At 39.4% G+C, this 18,068-nt stretch overlaps 1 protein-coding gene across 1 annotated transcript in view; it reads left to right on the forward strand.

Moving 5' to 3' along the window:
* SCARB2 (scavenger receptor class B member 2) overlaps positions 1-18,068 on the forward strand; it is a 76,937-nt gene that overhangs the window by 39,276 nt on the left and 19,593 nt on the right. Inside the window, exons 4-5 of the mRNA XM_040480860.1 lie at positions 356-544; positions 9,183-9,274. Coding sequence (XP_040336794.1) covers positions 356-544; positions 9,183-9,274 — 281 coding nt within the window. The remainder of the gene's footprint in view (positions 1-355; positions 545-9,182; positions 9,275-18,068) is intronic.

Below are 18,068 nucleotides of genomic sequence, written 5' to 3' on the forward strand. Positions count from 1 at the left end.
GGGGGGGGGGGTGCGGGCAATCTCTGGCTCCCATCAGAGGGGAAGTGGCGCCCCCTTGTGGCCAAAGATGCCAGTGTATTCACAAGCGTTTTTCTCGTTGCATCTGCAGTGCAGGGAGAATTGGAGAGCTTGCAAGTGGGAACGCTACACTCACACTTACAAAATATAATACTGAGAAAGGAACAATAACTGCAGAGTCTCATTTGTGCACGTGTAGCCAAGGAGGATCTCTCTGTCTGACTTTGCAGCTCTTCAGTCTTAACATTTACTTTTAAGTTTCCAGCCCTTTTTGCTGAAGGGGCCATAGTAGAGTGGGGTGGGAACTGTGCCATCTGAACTTGCCTGTGTTTCTCAGACTGCCATGGAATGGGCCCAGCTCCGCTTCCTCCGGGAGCTCATCGAGGCCCTGCTGAAGGCCTATCAGCAGACGCTCTTTGTGACACACACCGTGGACGAACTGCTCTGGGGCTACAAAGATGAGATCCTGTCCCTCATCAGTGTTTTCAAGCCGGAGATCTCACCCTATTTTGGCCTGTACTATGGGGTAAGTTGATCTTTCTTTTTAGATCCTTTTTTTTTTTGAGGGAGCATGGATGCACAAGCGGGGAAGGAGCAGAGGGGGAGAAAAAGAATCTTAATTAGGTTCCATGTTCATCACAGAGTCCCACATGGGGCTCAAGCCCACGACCTTCGGATTATAACCTGAGCTAAAATCAAGAGTCTGATGCTCAACCAACTAAGCCACCCAGGCGCTCATAGAGTCTCTTTATTCAGGTGATGAAGGGGCGCTGCTAGCCAGATTTCATCTTCATTTTGAGTGTCTTCCAGAAAAAAAGACCAAAATTGCTTGGAATTCTAGATGTCTTGTAGAGTATGTGAAAAACAAGGAAGTGTTCTAGTTTTTTAGGTGGGGGAAAAAAACCCTTCTCCCACAATTTCGGCATGCCGCCAGCAGTGACTTTGAATGAGGGCAGCTATGAAAAATACAGAGTGTGAGTGTGCCATTAATCAGGTGCAATCTTTCAAACTATCATAAATTTCAGTGATAGGTGCCAAGTCTTCATTGATGACCTAGGGGCTGAACCCATGCATTAGCCTGACAGAGACAAGAAACTAAGTAGGAACATGATAGTCCGTTAGAGGTGGGAGCTACGTGTTAGATTTTCAGACATGTCATTCGTGAAAGAGAATGGATAATTTGAAACTCTGTGTCCCTCATCTATGATTTCTTATGCTTATAAGTGGAATTTTGTGTGGTTCCTTGCAGATTTTATTCACTTTGGCTTGAAATAAAAAATATATCAACATTCAAGTATTTATTATTCAAAGCATATGTTATTGCTGTATGAGTTTCAAATGAACTAAAATTAAAAGCAATTTTAAAAATCCACATTCCCCTCTATCTGTCCCCCATACCAAGAAACAAAAAACAGAAAGCACTTGAGTAAAATGGATAGTGGGAGGTTGCTAATGACAAACTTAACTCAAGAAGAAAGTGACAGGTTAAGGGTGGGGTCTGAGATTGTGATGAATTTCCTCACCTTTAAATTTGTTGTTATTCTCTGGTTCTCACTACTCAAGAATCTTACTCTTATCCTGTTATATCCTAGAGTGTTCCTCTAGGGCAGATGGTGATAATGCTGCCCTGTGCATTCAAGGGTATACAAAACTTAGAAGCCATTCAAACATAATAGTGAAAAAGTTCTTAACATTATGTAAGAGGCAGGGGTCCTAGAAATAGGGTTCAACTCACCTTGAATCCTTCCCTCTAGGGGAGCAGAATTGATAGATGCTGTCTAGCAGATCCCATCTTGGGGTGCCTGCGTGGCTCAGTCGGTTAAGTGCCAACTTCAGCTCAGGTCATGATCTCTCAGTTCGTGAGTTTGACCCCTGCATCGGGCTCTGCCAACAGCTCAGAGCCTGAAGCCCGATTCGGATTCTGTCTCCCTCCCTCCCTCTCTGCCCCTTCTATTGCCCCAGTCTCAAAAATAAATAAACATTTTAAAAAATTTTAGAAGATCCCATCTAAAAGGAGCCCAGCTTCCATAAAACCAGAGGAAGCACTGATTTCTTAAGCTGTGACTAGACATCCCTTCTGGAAAAAAATATCTGGTGAATTTCCAACAGAGATACAACAAAGGTTACTTTAAGGCCCTTTGGGTCCAAGTGGTTTCTGTCCACCTGCAAGGTAGATCCTGTTCCTAAAACCTCAGTATTTTTCAGGTAATTTTTCATTGTATAGCTTGCTTTTTGTTGTTGTTGTTTTTACATTACTGACTTGTAACTAAGATCCTTTTGTATCTTTTTAAAATGTAACCCACATTTATGGACTGGTTAACGAATTGGAATTTTTATTTTCCCAAAGCAAGGTTGTATTCTTTTATGTGTTTATTTGTTTATTAATTTATTCATCTCGCTGCCTTGCCCTTTGTCGCTCCTTGTAGACACCGTATCTCCACAAAGCTCTGTACCATCGCTCAGTTAGATTCGTACCTTGAGTGCATTTCCCACGTCCAGGAATAGAGCATAAGACTTGGAATCAGAGTGCCTCGATTTATGTTCTGACTTTTTTCACTTAATAACTATGGGGCTATTTCTAAACCTCAGTTTCATCATGTGTAACTTGAGGCTAAAAGTATCCACACTTCAAAAATTGTTTTGAAAGGCTGAGAAGTCCATAAAAATGCTTCATAAACCCTAAATCACAGTACACATGTCAGGAACTGTTACTCCTTTTTCCCTTCATGACTGGCTCCCAAGATGACCCTGAATTAACATGACTGCTGTATCTTTTCCATTTGGGAGCCAAACAGACTGTCTGCGTGTGGTTGGTAAAAAGGCAGTGTTTCTGTTCAGTTTGTCCCATCTGCTCTGGTCAAATACTGATTCTTTAGCCAACGGCACAAAAGTTCACACTTGAGCTGTCATTCATTCAAAGACCAGGATAGGCTGAGGAAGTACCCTCCTTCCGAAAATCTTTCCTTAGTTCTGCTGGTGTCATGCCAGCATCCCCCTCGGATGCCCCAGGCTTGCGTGCCTGCACCATCTGCTCCGCTACATGCAATGAAGAGAGAAACCTTGGTTAACGCGTTGAACGCTCTTCCTTCTAGTAGGAAACAGCCAAACAATTAATGGGGAGGGACAGCGTGTGAGAATGAACAGGATGAGTGAATGTAGAACATTGGCACAGAGCTTTTGAGAAAAAGGGGTCTGGTTAAATATCACATGCTCTTACTTCATAGCGGGGCCAGTCAGCATATTTTTACCTACTGATATTAGGGCACTTCTGTTCTCCTCCATGTAAGAGAGTTCAAGCACCTCCCACTAAGTGTGGGTCTTGCGTGTATAAAATATACAGCCGTTAGAAAGTGTCTTTGAGAGCTCAGCCAGTCCAGCTGGTCCTTCGGTGGAGGGGGCGTGGGGTTTTGCTGACATCACACTAGTGGTATGACTGTGGTAGTCTGTCTCAGAGCACCTCTCCATCTCCTGCCATAATATGTTCCTTGTATCCAGCCCACATCCCTACCCCGATAACACAAAACCTATTTATTCCCGACTGTCCTTCAATAACAAAGGTTCCAGCAAGAGACAGGGAAGCATTCACATGCATGTCTGACTCTTGGGCAGAAAACAATTGGAGAGAACCCTTTCTGAATTACTGTGAAACATTTAAATGCTTAACTGCTTTGCTTAGGCTAGATCTGAGTTAAGGGGAGGACTTCAGGAAATAACATCCCTTCATTTTTTAAATTGGTGGTTTGGCTTTTTTTTAAAGTTTATTTATTTATTTTGAGAGAGAGAGAGAAAGAGAAAGCAGGAGAGGGGCAGAGAGAGAGGGAGAGAGAGAATCCCAAGCAGGCTCTGCACTCTCAGTGCACTATCAGTGACATGGGGCTGGAACTCACGAACCGTGAGATCATGACCTGAGCAGAAATCAAGAATTGGTTGCTTAACCAACTGAGCTACCCAAGGGCCTTGGTGGTTCAGCATTTTTTATGTGGAGTATTTGAATTTTTCTCTAAGTTGTTGTAATGTTCACATTGCTGCTCCTAAAGAGAAGTTCTTTCTCATATCTTTTTAAAAATTTTTCTTTTAATGTTTATTTATTTTTGAGACAGAGGGAGAGACAGAGTGCGAGTGGGGGAGAGGCAGAAAGAGAGGGAGACACAGAATCTGAAGCAGGCTCCAGGCTCTGAACTGTCAGCACAGAGCCCGATGCAGCGTGTGAACTCACAAATTGTGAGATAATGACCTGAGCCGAGGTCAGACGCTTAACCGACTGAGCCAACCGGGCAGCCCTTTATCATATCTTAAAGTCATGTAAAACTTCATGTGGGAAGCACAACATGACCATTATGGATGTGGTCCATATTGATATATTGATATAGTTGGCAAAATAATGCTAAGTGACAGAAAGAAGAACCAAAGAAGGCAAAAAACATGAGAAGAGAATTCACAAAGGGTATGAATGTTTTTTAAGGCAGAGAGCTGAATTATTTGAAAAAAAGCGTTCAAACTCAGTGCAAAAAAAGACAAGTCCTATACTTTTTTGGGGGGGGGTCGTTCATCTAATTAACAAAGCTTAGCAAAAGTAACTTGGGGAATGTAAACTGATTTACCACACTATTTCCACCACTCTCCAGCTGGATGACCTTGAGCAACTTGATAATATGTATCAAAAGGCTTAAACATGTTCATGTTCTTTTCTCTAGTAATTTTACTTTTATGAGTCAGTGTAGAAAACAAAAATATTGACAAGGTTTTTAGGCATAAAGATACATAAACATTCACACAACATTATTTGTAGTAGCAAAAAATCAAAATTAAATATCCAACAATAAGAGAATAGTTAATTATTTCTACATAATGTTGAGGAGTGATTAAAGTATACCTATGAAGAACTTTTGGTAACATATAAAATATGCTAAGGAAAATACACAATTTGTGTGTGTGTGTGTGTGTGTGTGTGTGTGTATACATACACATACACATACACATATATATGTATACAGGATATATATATATTCACACATATATGTATATATATATGTGTCCATGTATATATATATGTAAACATATATACATACATAATTGTGTTTATGTATAAAAATTGTGTGTATGTATATTACGCATATATATCTTAGTTCTATAAACAAATCTTGTGTGGAAAAGATACTGAAAAGAAACATACCAAAATACAAATAGTATTTTCCATTGGTTAGGAAAATGATGAATAATTGACACCTTTTTATACATCTTTCTGTATTTTCTAATGAGAATTTATTACTTTTATACTCAGAAGAATGTATTATTTCTATAATCAGAAGAGAAATCTATTTTATTATTTTTTTTAATGTTTATTATTTTGAGAGATAGACGCCGCACAAGTGGAGGAGGGGCAGAGAGGGAGACACAGAACCTGAAGCAGGCTCCAGGTTCTGAGCTGTTAGCACAGAGCCAGACGTGCGGCTCAAACTCACGGACCACAAGATCATGACCTGAGCCGAAGTCAGATGCTTAACCGACTGAGCTACCCTGGCACCCTGAAAAACCTATTTTAAAAAGAAAACAGAACACAAGTACATTGCATCAACTTGTTATCCCAAAATGCATCTGTGTTAATACCCAAAAATATATCTGTGAAAAACCTCCAAAGATAGCCTAGAGCAATGAAAGTAAAACAGTCTTTGGTTATTTTATTATTCTTAGTTTGTCTACAAAGTGCCTGTCACATCATATGCATTTAAGAATAAACATTAAAAAATGAAAACAATTATAATGTATTAGAGTGGATGTACCACAAAGGCAGCAATTTGTGTCCATTTTGTTCACTGATATACAGTGCTAGATACATGGTAGGCGTTCGCTAAGTGGTTGCTAATAAATGAATGAGGCCCACAGCCTGGTAAGCAGATCGGCCTGTGGAGTGTGGGGTTACATAGCTGGGCTTCAGTCCTACCTAGCTCCACCATTTGCTGGCTGAGTGATCCGGACAAGTTATTTAACTTCTCCTTGCTTCAGATTTCTCATCTATAGAATGAGGGTAAAATGGTGCATGTCTGTATTAGTTTCCCGTTGCTGCTTTTACACATGGCCATAAATTTAGGGGCTTAAAATAGCACAAATATAATTATCATCTTCCAGTTCTAGATCTCAATAGCCATAAAATCAGGGTGTTGTCAGGGCTGTGTTCCTTCTGGAGGCTCTAGGGGAAAATCCACTTCCTTGAATTTCACAGCTTCTAGAGGCAGCCTGCCTTTTTTTGGCGGGCACCCCTTTCACCATTGCCAAACCAAAAGGGAAACATCTTCACAGTCTCTTTGACCTCTGCTTGTCATCACACCTACTACTCTGACCTGGCCCCTTGCCTCTTTGTAAGAAAACTTGGAGTACCTGGGTCCACCCACGTAGTCCAGGATACTCTTCCCATCTCAAGATCCTTAACTTAATCACATCTGCAAAGTCCCTTTTGCCATGTTAGGCAACATATTCACAGGTTCTGGGGATTAGAATGTGGACGTATTTCTGTCAACCACACTGCTTTATGTGGTGGTTCTGAGGATTTCATGAGATAATTCATACTATAATTTTAGACCAGTGCCAGGAATATTATAAATATTCAATAATTGTTAGCTCTTATTACTTTATTATTATAGAGGAACTAGCACCCATGCTATTTCCCAGATATCAAAGCTCCAACCTCACATAGAGAATTTGTAAAGTTGTATAGATTATCTGTATGTGCCCTTAAGAAGTGTAACTTGGAGAGAATATATAAGTGAAGAAAGCTTTCTTGAAAGCCCCAAGTATATATTGGGGGGCCTGGGTGGCTCAGTTGGTTAATCTTCTGACTCTTGGCTTTGGCTCAGGTCACAATCTCATGGTTCGTAGGATTAAGCCATGCTCTGAGTGCAGAGCCTGCTTGGGATCCTCTCTCTCCCTCTCGCTGCCCCTCCCCTGCTCATGCGTGCACATGTGCACACACTCTCTCTCTCTCTCTTTCTCTCTCAAAATAAATAAACAAACTTAAAAAAAGAAAGAGACAGGGGCGCCTGGGTGGCTCGGTTGGTTGAGCATCCGACTTCGGCTCAGGTCACGATCTCGCGGTTTGTGAGTTCGAGCCCCGCGTTGGGCTCTGTGCTGACAGCTCAGAGCCTGGAGCCTGGTTCGGATTCTGTGTCTCCACCTCTCTCTGCCCCTCCCATTCTCATGCTCTGTCTCTCAATAATAAATCAACGTTAAAAAAAACTTTTTTTTTAAAGAAAGAAATAATGGGACTATGTTAATACAACTTTCTTTTGTTGCAGCTAACCTACAGTAGGGTCCTGGCCCTGGACTTATGCTTTCTTATTTTTCATTATTGACATATAATTCACTTACATATAATTCACCAGTTTCAAGTGTACAATTTTGTGGTTTTTAGTATATTCACAAGGTTGTACAACCACCACCACCGCTGTCAAATTTCAGAACATTTTCATCATCCTCCCCAAAAAACCACACATTTGTTAGCAGTCACTTCCATTTCTCCCCTTCCACCAGCCCTTGGCAACCACTAATCTATACTTTCTGTCTCTATGGATTTGCCTATGAGTCCATAGAACTTTTTTTAATAGTTAAAAGGTTTGTGTCTTTTTTGTTTTTGCTTTTGTAAAGAAAAGTAAGATTATTGTTTTGTTTGAAACAAAACATAAGTAACCTCCCACACCTGCCCAACCTCTCACCTGCCCCGTGGGGTGCTGAGACTGCTGGTGCTGAGCAGGAGGCCAGGCTGAAGGAGAAGAGCCAGAACTCTCTGTGTGAGAGCTTCCTCAGAGCCCGAGAGGAAGGGCATTTTGGGAATGGAGTCTGGCTTGGTTAGGCAAAAAATAAAATTAAAAAACTGAACACACATGCCCACTATTATACAAATGGTGGCCAAGAGGTTGGAGCCATCTCTGGCAATTGAACATTTCTGTAAATGGAATCATACCATATATGACCTTCGTATCTGACTTCTTCTATTTAGCATTATGTTTACAAGATTCATCTATGTTGTAGCACGTATCAGCACTTTATTCCTTTTTATGGGTGAGTAATATTCTATTGTATGGATATACCACACTGTATTCATCAGTTGATGGATATTTGGGTTGTTTCTACCGTGGGCTCTTATGAATAATGCTGCTCTGAACATTTGTGTACAAGTTTTTGTATGGACATTGAGATATATATTTGGAATGGAATTCTCTTGAATATATAGGGAGGAGTGGAATTTGGGGTCATAGAATTTTGGGTTTGTGTTTAACTTTTTGAAGAACCACCAAACTACTGTCCACAGCAGCTGCATCATTTTCCATTCCCACCACCAGTGCCCAAGGGCCTCGATTTCTCCACATCCTCACCAGCGCTTGTCCTTTTCCTTTATTTTTTTATGTTTAAAAACATTTTTAGCATCATCCTGGTGGGTGTGAAATAGTACTATGGCTTGGCTTTGCATTTCTCTAGTGGCGGATGATGTTGAGCATCCTTTCATGTACTTGTTGGCCATTTGAATATTTTCTTTGAAGAAATGTCTCTTCAAATCCTTTGTTCATTATTTAATTGGGCTCAAACTTTTTGAAACCATAAAGTAGTAGTATGGTTAATATGGCATTTAGTCAAACAGTCACTCTATATCTTAGTTCTGCTTCAGTGTTATGTAGCAGTTAGCCTCAACTAGGTTAGTTTTGTGAAGATTAAGTTTCTCAGTTACTGTATCAATTAGGGTTCTCCAGAAAAACAGAATCAATGGGAGAGCTCTAGCTACATCTGTAGTATCTATCTATCCAAGAGATTTATATGTATTAAGGAATTGGTTTGTGCAGTTGTGGCGCAGCAGGTGGCCAGTCTGAAATCCCTAGGACAGGCTGGCAGGCTAGAAACTCAGGCAGGAATTCTACATTGCAGAACTGAGAATTCCTTTCTGTCCAGCAAACCTCAGATTTTGTTTTTAAAACCTTCAGCAGATTGCATGAGTCCACCCACATTATCGTTGGTAATCTTTTACTTAGCCAATTGATTGTAAATCTTCATCATGTACAAAATATAGCACCATCTAAATTAGTGTTTGACCAAACAACTGGGTACCGTAGCCTAGACAAGTTGACACGTAAAATTAACCACCACAATTTCTTAAAATGATCGTGTTCACTTATTTTCAGAAAAATGGGACTAATGATGGAGACTATGTTTTTCTAACGGGAGAAGATAATTACCTTGACTTTACAAAGATTGTGGAATGGAATGGAAAAACGTAAGTGTAATGATTTTTATTTTTAATTATTTTTAAAATTTGAATATACTTTTTGAATATATTTAAAATTTGAAAATTTTAAATTTAAAAAATTTTTGCTTAAATTGCACGTCTGCTTATGCGTTATTTCAAAAGAATTTTAACACTGTCATTTTTTGGGTGTCACGCTTATAAATATGTAAAATATCTTTATAATTACTATTTTATAAATCAGGATTGGGGCAACACACTTTACAGATGAAATATTACTGCTTTGTAGATTGATCTCAGCCGGGCATGAATTACAAGCGGCAACAAGTTTCACTTTCCTCGTGGTCATTGAATTGATGTGTAGCTGCAACACAGATACTTTAAGACCACTTTGGGGGCACAGGGAAGAGTTTCTCTTTTTAATTTAATTTATGATTGTGTACTGTTTATGTGTTTTTCTTTAAAGATAAAATACATTCGAGTCCACCATATGGTATTTCAGAAATTTTTTTTTTAATTTTTTATTTATTTTTTTTTTTTATTTTTTTTTCAACGTTTTTATTTATTTTTGGGACAGAGAGAGACAGAGCATGAACAGGCGAGGGGCAGAGAGAGGGAGACACAGAATCGGAAACAGGCTCCAGGCTCCGAGCCATCAGCCCAGAGCCCGACGCGGGGCTCGAACTCACGGACCACGAGATCGTGACCTGGCTGAAGTCGGACGCTTAACCGACTGCGCCACCCAGGCGCCCCAGAAATATTTTTTTTAACATTACTAAGAAACAAGCTATTTCTAAAAAGGAGCTGAGGCAGTTTGTAGTAAAGCCACGTATAAGACAAGATGATTTCTATGAGAGGAATTAGAAACCTCAGAGAGAAGAAGAGGGTAATTCTTTAGGGACTGAGGCAAGAGAAATTCTGTTCTTGAACATTAAATTTATATCCAAGCTTCCCAGAAAAAAATGGTGTGGAATGTAGGGAAACCCTCTGTACTATCTTCACAATTTTTCTGTAAATCTCAAACTATTTTTATTTTTATATATTTTTAATGTTTATTTATTTCTGAGAGAGAGAGGGAGAGAGAGCGAGCATGAGCAGGGTGGGGGTGGAGGCAGAGCGAGAGGGAGACAAAGAATCTGAACGAGGCTCCAGACTCTGAGCTGTCAGCACAGAGCCTGACCTGGGGCTCAAACTCGTGAACCTTGAGGTCATGACCTGAGCCAAAGTCGGATGCTCAACCGACTGAGATACCCAGGCACCTCTCAAACTGTTTTTAAATAAAAAGCTTGTTTAAATTTTAAAAAGTACACAAATCCATGTACATAAACGTATATTTGTGCATGTGTACACACACAGACAAACACATACACCAAAATAGATAAGATCCCTGAAAGAATATGTGAGAAACTGGGAACAGTGTTGCCCCTGGATAACCAGGCTTCTGGCCACAGGGAAATTTAGGTGTAAACAGGATATAGCTGGATTTTGTTTTAAACTCAATCTGTTGTTTTCTTCCCAATCTTTCAATAGCAGAGTGTAATCCTTTTAAATACTTAATATAATTATTGATACAATTATAATATAATGATATGTTATTTAATATATTGGACTTTTTTCTGGTTTATGCCTATTCTACCCTCAGATTTTAGGGTTCATACTTAACAGTTTTTGCTGACAAAATTGAAAGTTGTCTATTGTCTCTTCTCCTCCCAAATAGGACGGTAATGTTACCCATTTTGTAATACATTATACCCATCTTCCATGCTGTTCTTGCCTTCCAACTTGTTTCATGTTCTCTGGAAGCCAAATATAAGCAGAATGTTTATCACTTTATACTAATTAATTAAATGTACCAATGTATTTTATTAATTTTTTTCTTTTTTCTTTCTTGTGCATTTTTATTGAAATTCTATTTAGTTGACACACAGCATGAGATTAGTTTCGGGTGTAAAATGTAGTGATTCATCACTTCCCTATAACAACCTATATTGTGCACTCCTTAATCCCCATCATCTATTTTTTATTATTTTAAGTTTTTATTTGAATTCTAGTTAGTTAACATATAGTATAATATTGGTTCCAGGAGTGGAGTTTAGTGATTCATCACTTCCATATAATGCCCAGTGCTCATCTTGACAAGTGCCCTCTTTAATATCCATCGCCCATCTAGCCCATCCCCCCCACCCCCCTCCATCAACCCTCAGTTCTCTATAGTTTTTTCTTAAACATTTATGTACTATTTTTGTGTGTGTGAGAGAGAGAGAGAGAGAGAGAGCAAGCAGGGGAGGGACAGAGAGAGAGGGAGACACAGAATCTGAAGCAGGCTCCAGGCTCAGCTGTCAGCACAGAGCCCAACACGGGGATCGAACTCACAAACTGTGAGATCATGACCTGAGCCAAAGTCAGATGCTTAACCAACTGAGCCACCCACGCGCCCCATGTTCTCTATAGTTAAGAGTCTCCTATGGGTTGCCTCCCTCTCTCTTATTTTTTTCCCTTCTCTTATGTTCATCTGTTTTGTTCTCTTAAATTCCACATATGAGTGAAATCATGATATTTGTCTTTCTGGGACTGACTTATTTGCTTAGCATAATACACTCTCTCCATCCATGTTGTTGCACATGGCAAGATTTCATTGTTTCTGATGGCTGAGTAATATGCCATTATATATATGTGTATACACATACACACACATACACACACACACACATCACATCACATCTTTATCCATTCATCAGTCAATGGACATTGGAGCTCTTTCCTTTACTTGGCCATTGTTGGTAATGCTGTTATAAACATTGGGATGTATGTCTCCTTTCAAATCAGTATTTTTGTATCCTTTAGGTAAATATATAGTAGTGCAATTGCTGGGTCATAGGGTAGTTCTATTTTTAACTTTTTGAGGAACTTCCATATTGTTTTCCAGATTGGCTGCACCAGTTTGCATTCCCACAAACAGTGTAAGACGGTTCCCCTTTCCCCACATTGTCACCAACATGTGTTGTTTCCTGTGTTGTCCATTTTAGTCATTCTGACAGATGTGAGGTGGTATCTCATCATGGTTTTGATTTCTATTTCCCTGATGATGAGTGATGGTGAGCATCTTTTCATGTGTCTGTCAGCTGTCTGGATCTCTTCTTTGGAAAAATGTCTGTTCATATCTTCTGCCCATTTCTTAACTGGATTTTTTGTTTTATGGATGTTGAGTTTGATAATTTCTTTATAGATTTTGGATACTAACCCTTTATCAGGTCATTTGCAAAGATCTTCTCCCATTTCATGGGCTGCCTTTTAGTTTTGTTGACTGTTTCCTTCACTGGGCAGAAGCTTTTTGGCATAATGAAGTCCCAATAGTTCATTTTTTGCTTTTGTTTCCCTTGCCTCCAGAGACATGTCTAGCAAGAAGTTGCTGTGGCCAGTGTCAGATAGGTTGCTACCCATGTTCTTCCCCAGTATTTTGATTGTTTCCTGTCTCACACTTAGGTCTTTCATCCGTTTTGAAGTTATTTTTGTGTATGATGTAGAAAGTTGTCCAGGTTCATTCTTCTGCATGTTGCTAACCAGTTTTCCCAACACCATTTGTTGAAGAGAATGTCTTTTTTCCATTGAATATTCTTTTCTGCTTTGTCAAAGATTAGTTGATCATATAGTTGTGGGTCTATTTCTGGGTTTTTCTGTTCTGTTCCACTTATCTACATGTCTGTTTTTGTGCCAGTACCGTACTCTCTTGATGATTATAGCTTTGTAATAAAGCTCGAAGTCAGAGTTGTGATGTCTCCAGCTTTGCTTTTCTTTTTCAAGATTGCTTTGGCTATTTGGGGTCTTTTATGTTTCCATACAAATTTTAGAATTGTTTGATCTAGTTCTGTGGAAAATGCTGCTGGTATTTTCATAGGGATTGCATTAAATGTGTAGCTTGCTTTGGGTAGTATAGACATTTTAACGACATTTGTTCTTCCAACTCATGAGCATGGAATGTCTTTCCATTTCTTTGTGTCCTCTTCAATTTCTTTAATAAGCTTTCTATAGTTTTCCATGCACAGATCTGTTACCTCTTTGGTTAGGTTTATTCCTAGGTATCTTATGGTTTTTAGTATAATTGTAAATGGGATCAACTTCTTGATTTCTCTTTTTGTGCTGCTTCATTATTGGTGTATAGAAATGCAACAGATTTCTGTACATTGATTTTGTATCATGTGACTGCTGAATTTCTGTATCAGTTCTAGCAGTTTTTTGGTGGAGTCTTTCAGGTTTTCTACATAAGGTATCATGTCATCTGCAAATAGTGAGAGTTTGACTTTTTCTTGCCAATTTGGATGCCTTTTGTTTCTTTTTGCTCTGTGATTTCTAAGGCTAGCACTTCCAGTACTATGTTAAATAACACTGCTGAGAGTGGACATCCCTGTCTTTTTCCTGATCTTAGAGGAAAAGCTTTCAGTTTTTCTTCATTGAGGATGGTATTAGCTATGAGTCTTTCCTACATGGCCTTTATGATGTTGAGGTATTGTTCCCTCTATCACTACTTTGCCAAAGGCTTTTTATCAAGAATAGATACTATATTTTGTCAAATGCTTTTGCTGCATCTTTTGAGAGGATCATATAGTTCTTGTCTTCTTTTATTAATGTGGTATATCATGTTGATTGATTTTTGAATATTGAATCTACCCTGCAGCCCAGGAATGAATCTCACTTGATCATGATGAATAGTTCTTTTAATGTTCAGTTGGATTCAGTTTACTAGTATCTTACTGAGAATTTTTATATCTGTGCTCATTCTCCCTTTTAGTGGAGAATTCTCCCTTCATCCTGGTTTTGGAATCAAGGTAATGCTGGCCTCATAGAATGAGTTTGGAAATTTTCCTTCCATTTATATTTTTTGAAACAGTTTGATTTCACTCTTTTTTAAATGTTTGGTAGAATTCCCCTGGAAAGCCATATGGCCCTGGACTTTTGTTTGTTGGGAGATTTTTTTATTTGATTCAGTTTCTTTGCTGGTGATCAATTTGTTCAGATTTTCTATTTCTTCTTGTTGTATCTTTGGTCATTTATGTGTTTACTGGAGTTTCTCCATTTTTTTTCCATATTGCCCAGTTTGTTGGCATATAGTTTTTCATAATATTCTCTTATAATTGTGTTTCTATGGTGTTGGTTGTGAGGTCTCCTCCTTCATTCATGATTTTGTTTATTTAGGTCCTTTCTGTTTTCTTTTTGATAAGTGTGGCTAGGGGTTTATTGATTTTATTAATTCTTTGCAAGAGCCAGCTCTTAGTTTTGTTGATCTGTTCTGATGTGTTTTTTGTTTGTTTGTTTGTTTGTTTCTCTATCATTTATTTCTGTTTGAATCTTTATTATTTCCCTTCTTCTGCTGCCTTTAGGCTTTATTTGCTGTTTCTTTTCTGGCTCCTTTAAGTGTAAAGTTAGGTTGTATATTTGAGACTTTTCTTGTTTCTTGATAGGCCTGTATTGCTATATACTTCCCTCCTATGACAGCTTTTACTACACCCCAGAGATTTTGGACTGTCATGTTTTCATTTTCATTTGCTTCCATGTATTTTAAAGTTTTTTCTTTAATTTCCTGGTTAACCCATTCATTCTTTTTTTGTTTTAATGTTTATTTACTCATTTTAGAAAGAAATAGAGGGAGAGGCAGAGAGAAAGGGAAACAGAATCCCAAGCAGGTTCCACATTGTCAGTGCAGAGCCCAATGAGGGGCTTGAAGCCACAAACTGCAAGATCATGATCCAAGCCGAAATCAAGCACTGGACACTCAACTGACTGAGCCACCCAGTCATTCTTTAGTAGAATGTTCTTTAACCTCCATGTATTATGGTCTCTTCAAATTTTTTCTTGTGGTTGACTTCAAGTTTCATAGCTTTGTGGTCTGAAAATATGCATGGTATGATCTCAGTCTTTTTGTACTAGTTGAGGCCTGATTTGTGACCCAGTATGCAATCTATTCTGGAGAATGTTGCATGTGCACTCAAAAATAATGTGTATTCTACTGCTTTAGGATGAAATGTTCCAAATATATCTGTTAAGTCCATCTGTTGTGTCACTCAAAGCCATTGTTTCCTTGTTGATTTTCTGCTTAGATGATCTGTCCCTGCTGTAAGTGGGGTATTAAAAATTCCCTACCATTATTGTACTGTTATCAATGAGTTTCTTTGTGTTTTTTTTAATTGATGTATATATTTGCATATTTCCAAGTTGGGGCATAAATATTTACAATTGTTAGATCTTCTTGTTGGGTAGGCCCCTTTATTATGATATGGTGTCCTTCTTCATTTCTTGTTACACTCTTTGGTTTAAAATCTAGTTGGTCTGATACAAGTATGGCTACTCTGGCTTTCTTTGGACATCCATTAGCATGATAACTGGTTTTTTATTCCCTCACTTTCAATCTGGAGGTGTCTTTATGTCTAAACTTAGTCTCTCGTAGGAAGCATTTAGATGGGTCTTGGTTTTTTTTGTTTTTTGTTTCTGTTTTTTTAATCCATCTGATGCCCATGTCTTTTGTGTTTTTTTTAATTTTTTTTTTCAACGTTTATTTATTTTTGGGACAGAGAGAGACAGAGCATGAATGGGGGAGGGGCAGAGAGAGAGGGAGACACAGAATCGGAAACAGGCTCCAGGCTCTGAGCCATCAGCCCAGAGCCCGACGCGGGGCTCGAACTCACGGACCGCAAGATCGTGACCTGGCTGAAGTCGGACGCTTAACCGACTGCGCCACCCAGGCGCCCCAAGATGCCCATGTCTTTTGATTGGAGCATTTAGTCCATTTACATTCAGAGTAATTATTGATAAATAAGAATTTAGTACCATTGTGTTACCTCTAAAGTCGCTGTTGCTAGAGATTTTCTGTGTTCCTTTCTAGTCTTTGTTGCTTTTGGCCTTTCTTTCCTACTCAATGAGTCCCCTTTACTATTTATTGCAGGGCTGGTTTAGTGGTCATGAACTTCTTTAGTTTTTGTTTGTCTGAGAAACTTTTTATCTGTCCTTCTATTCTGAATGACAGCCTTGCTGGATAAAGGATTCTTGGCTGCATATTTTTCCCAGTCAGCACATTGAATATATCATGCCACTCCCTTCTGGCTTGCCAAGTTTCTGTGGAGAGATCTGTTGCTAACCTTATTTGTCTTCCCTTATAGGTTAGGGATTTATTTTCCCTTACTGCTTTCAGGATTTTTTGCTCATCTCCGTATTTTGCAAATTTTACTGTGATGTGTCCTGGTGTTGGCCTGCTTTTGTTGATTTTGATGGGAGTTCTCTGTACCTTTTGGATTTGGATGTCTGTTTCCTTCCCCAAATGAGGGAAGTTTTTGGCTATAATTCACTCGAATAAACCTTCTGCCCTCTTTCCCTTCTCTTCTTTTGAGACTAATATGATACAAATGTTATTATGCTTTATGGAGTCACTGAATTCCCTAAGTCTACATTTGTGATCCAATATTTTTCTTTCCCTATATTTTTCAGCTTCATTAGTTTCTATAACTTTGTCCTCTATATCACTTGATCTGCTTCTTCCATCTTTGTTGTCATTACATCCAGTTGGTTTTGCATCTCAGTTATAGCATTTTTTATTTCAGCCTGACTAGTTTTTAGGTCTTATATCTCTGTGGTAAGGAACTCTCCCTGGTATCTTCTATACTTTTCTCATACTTTTCTATACTTCTTGTTCTTTCTTTTGGGATGAATTCCTCCATCTTGGCATTTTGTCTAGGTGTCTGTCTTCTGTGTATTAGGAAAACCTGTTATGTTTCCCACTCCTGACAGTAATGTCTGTATTATTTTTTTAAATGAATTTTAAGGTCAGATTGGTTTCCATACAACACCCGGTGCTCATCCCAATAGGTGCCCTCCTCAATGCCCATCACCCACTTTCCCCTCTCTCCCACCCCCATCAATCCTCAGTTTATTCTCAGTTTTTAAGAGTCTCTTATGATTTGGCTCAAGTAATGTCTATATTAAAAAGACATTCTATTCTGCCTAGTGCCTGATGCTTCAGAAAATGTTTCTGGTGTATGTTGTGTGTTATCTGCTGTTGTGTTTTGGCAGCTCTTTCCCTCAGATCAGTCTTCTGCAGAATTTCTCCTTGCAGAATGGGGAGTGTTTGGATCTTGTCCACTGTGTGGCAAGTTTTAATTAGTGTATTTTGGTCTGCTTGTCAAGAGGCTAGATCCTATATCCCCTAGACTGAAACTTCGCAGCACTCTGTGGTCAGTAGACCTGGTGGGTGCAAGGGGTTTGTGCTAGTCTTCTGGGGGAGGAGCCTACTGCTGCTCTGGCTCTCAGTGACACTTGTCCTAGTAGAACACAAAACAAAACAAAACAAACAAAAAACATCTGCAGAGTGCAGTGGAGCAGGGCTTAGCATAAGAGGCTCAAGCCTCTACTGTGGGCATTTCGCCTCTCTCTGAAGTCTGTCTGTGCTGATGGGTGCAGTGAAAAATGGCGTCAGCCAGTTCTCATCCCTGGAGAGGGGAGTTCATGCCTGCTGCTCTTCAGGAAGCCCTCACAGAAGAGCAAACAATCTCTCCCCCATTTGTCCCAGGCTTCCCTCAGATCCCTGCTTCACCCTGTCTGTGTCCCAGCCATCTGCCCACATGGCAGCACAGTGCTCCAGTGTGCCTGCTGGGTTTCAAAACTCCAAATTTTAGGGACCCAGAGTGGCATGGACCCACACTAATCCTCTGGGAGAGGGTCTCACTGTACTGTGGCTGGTGCCGGTTTGTCCCAGAAGGACAGTCACTTGAAGGCATGGGGGTTGGAGTTTATGGTAAAGCGCAGCAAAAAGTCAGTGTCTCAGTTATCTGCCCTCAGCAGG

This window comes from Herpailurus yagouaroundi, unplaced genomic scaffold, assembly GCF_014898765.1.
Source record: "Herpailurus yagouaroundi ecotype Mexico unplaced genomic scaffold, PumYag 28, whole genome shotgun sequence".
Lineage (NCBI taxonomy): Eukaryota > Metazoa > Chordata > Mammalia > Carnivora > Felidae > Herpailurus > Herpailurus yagouaroundi.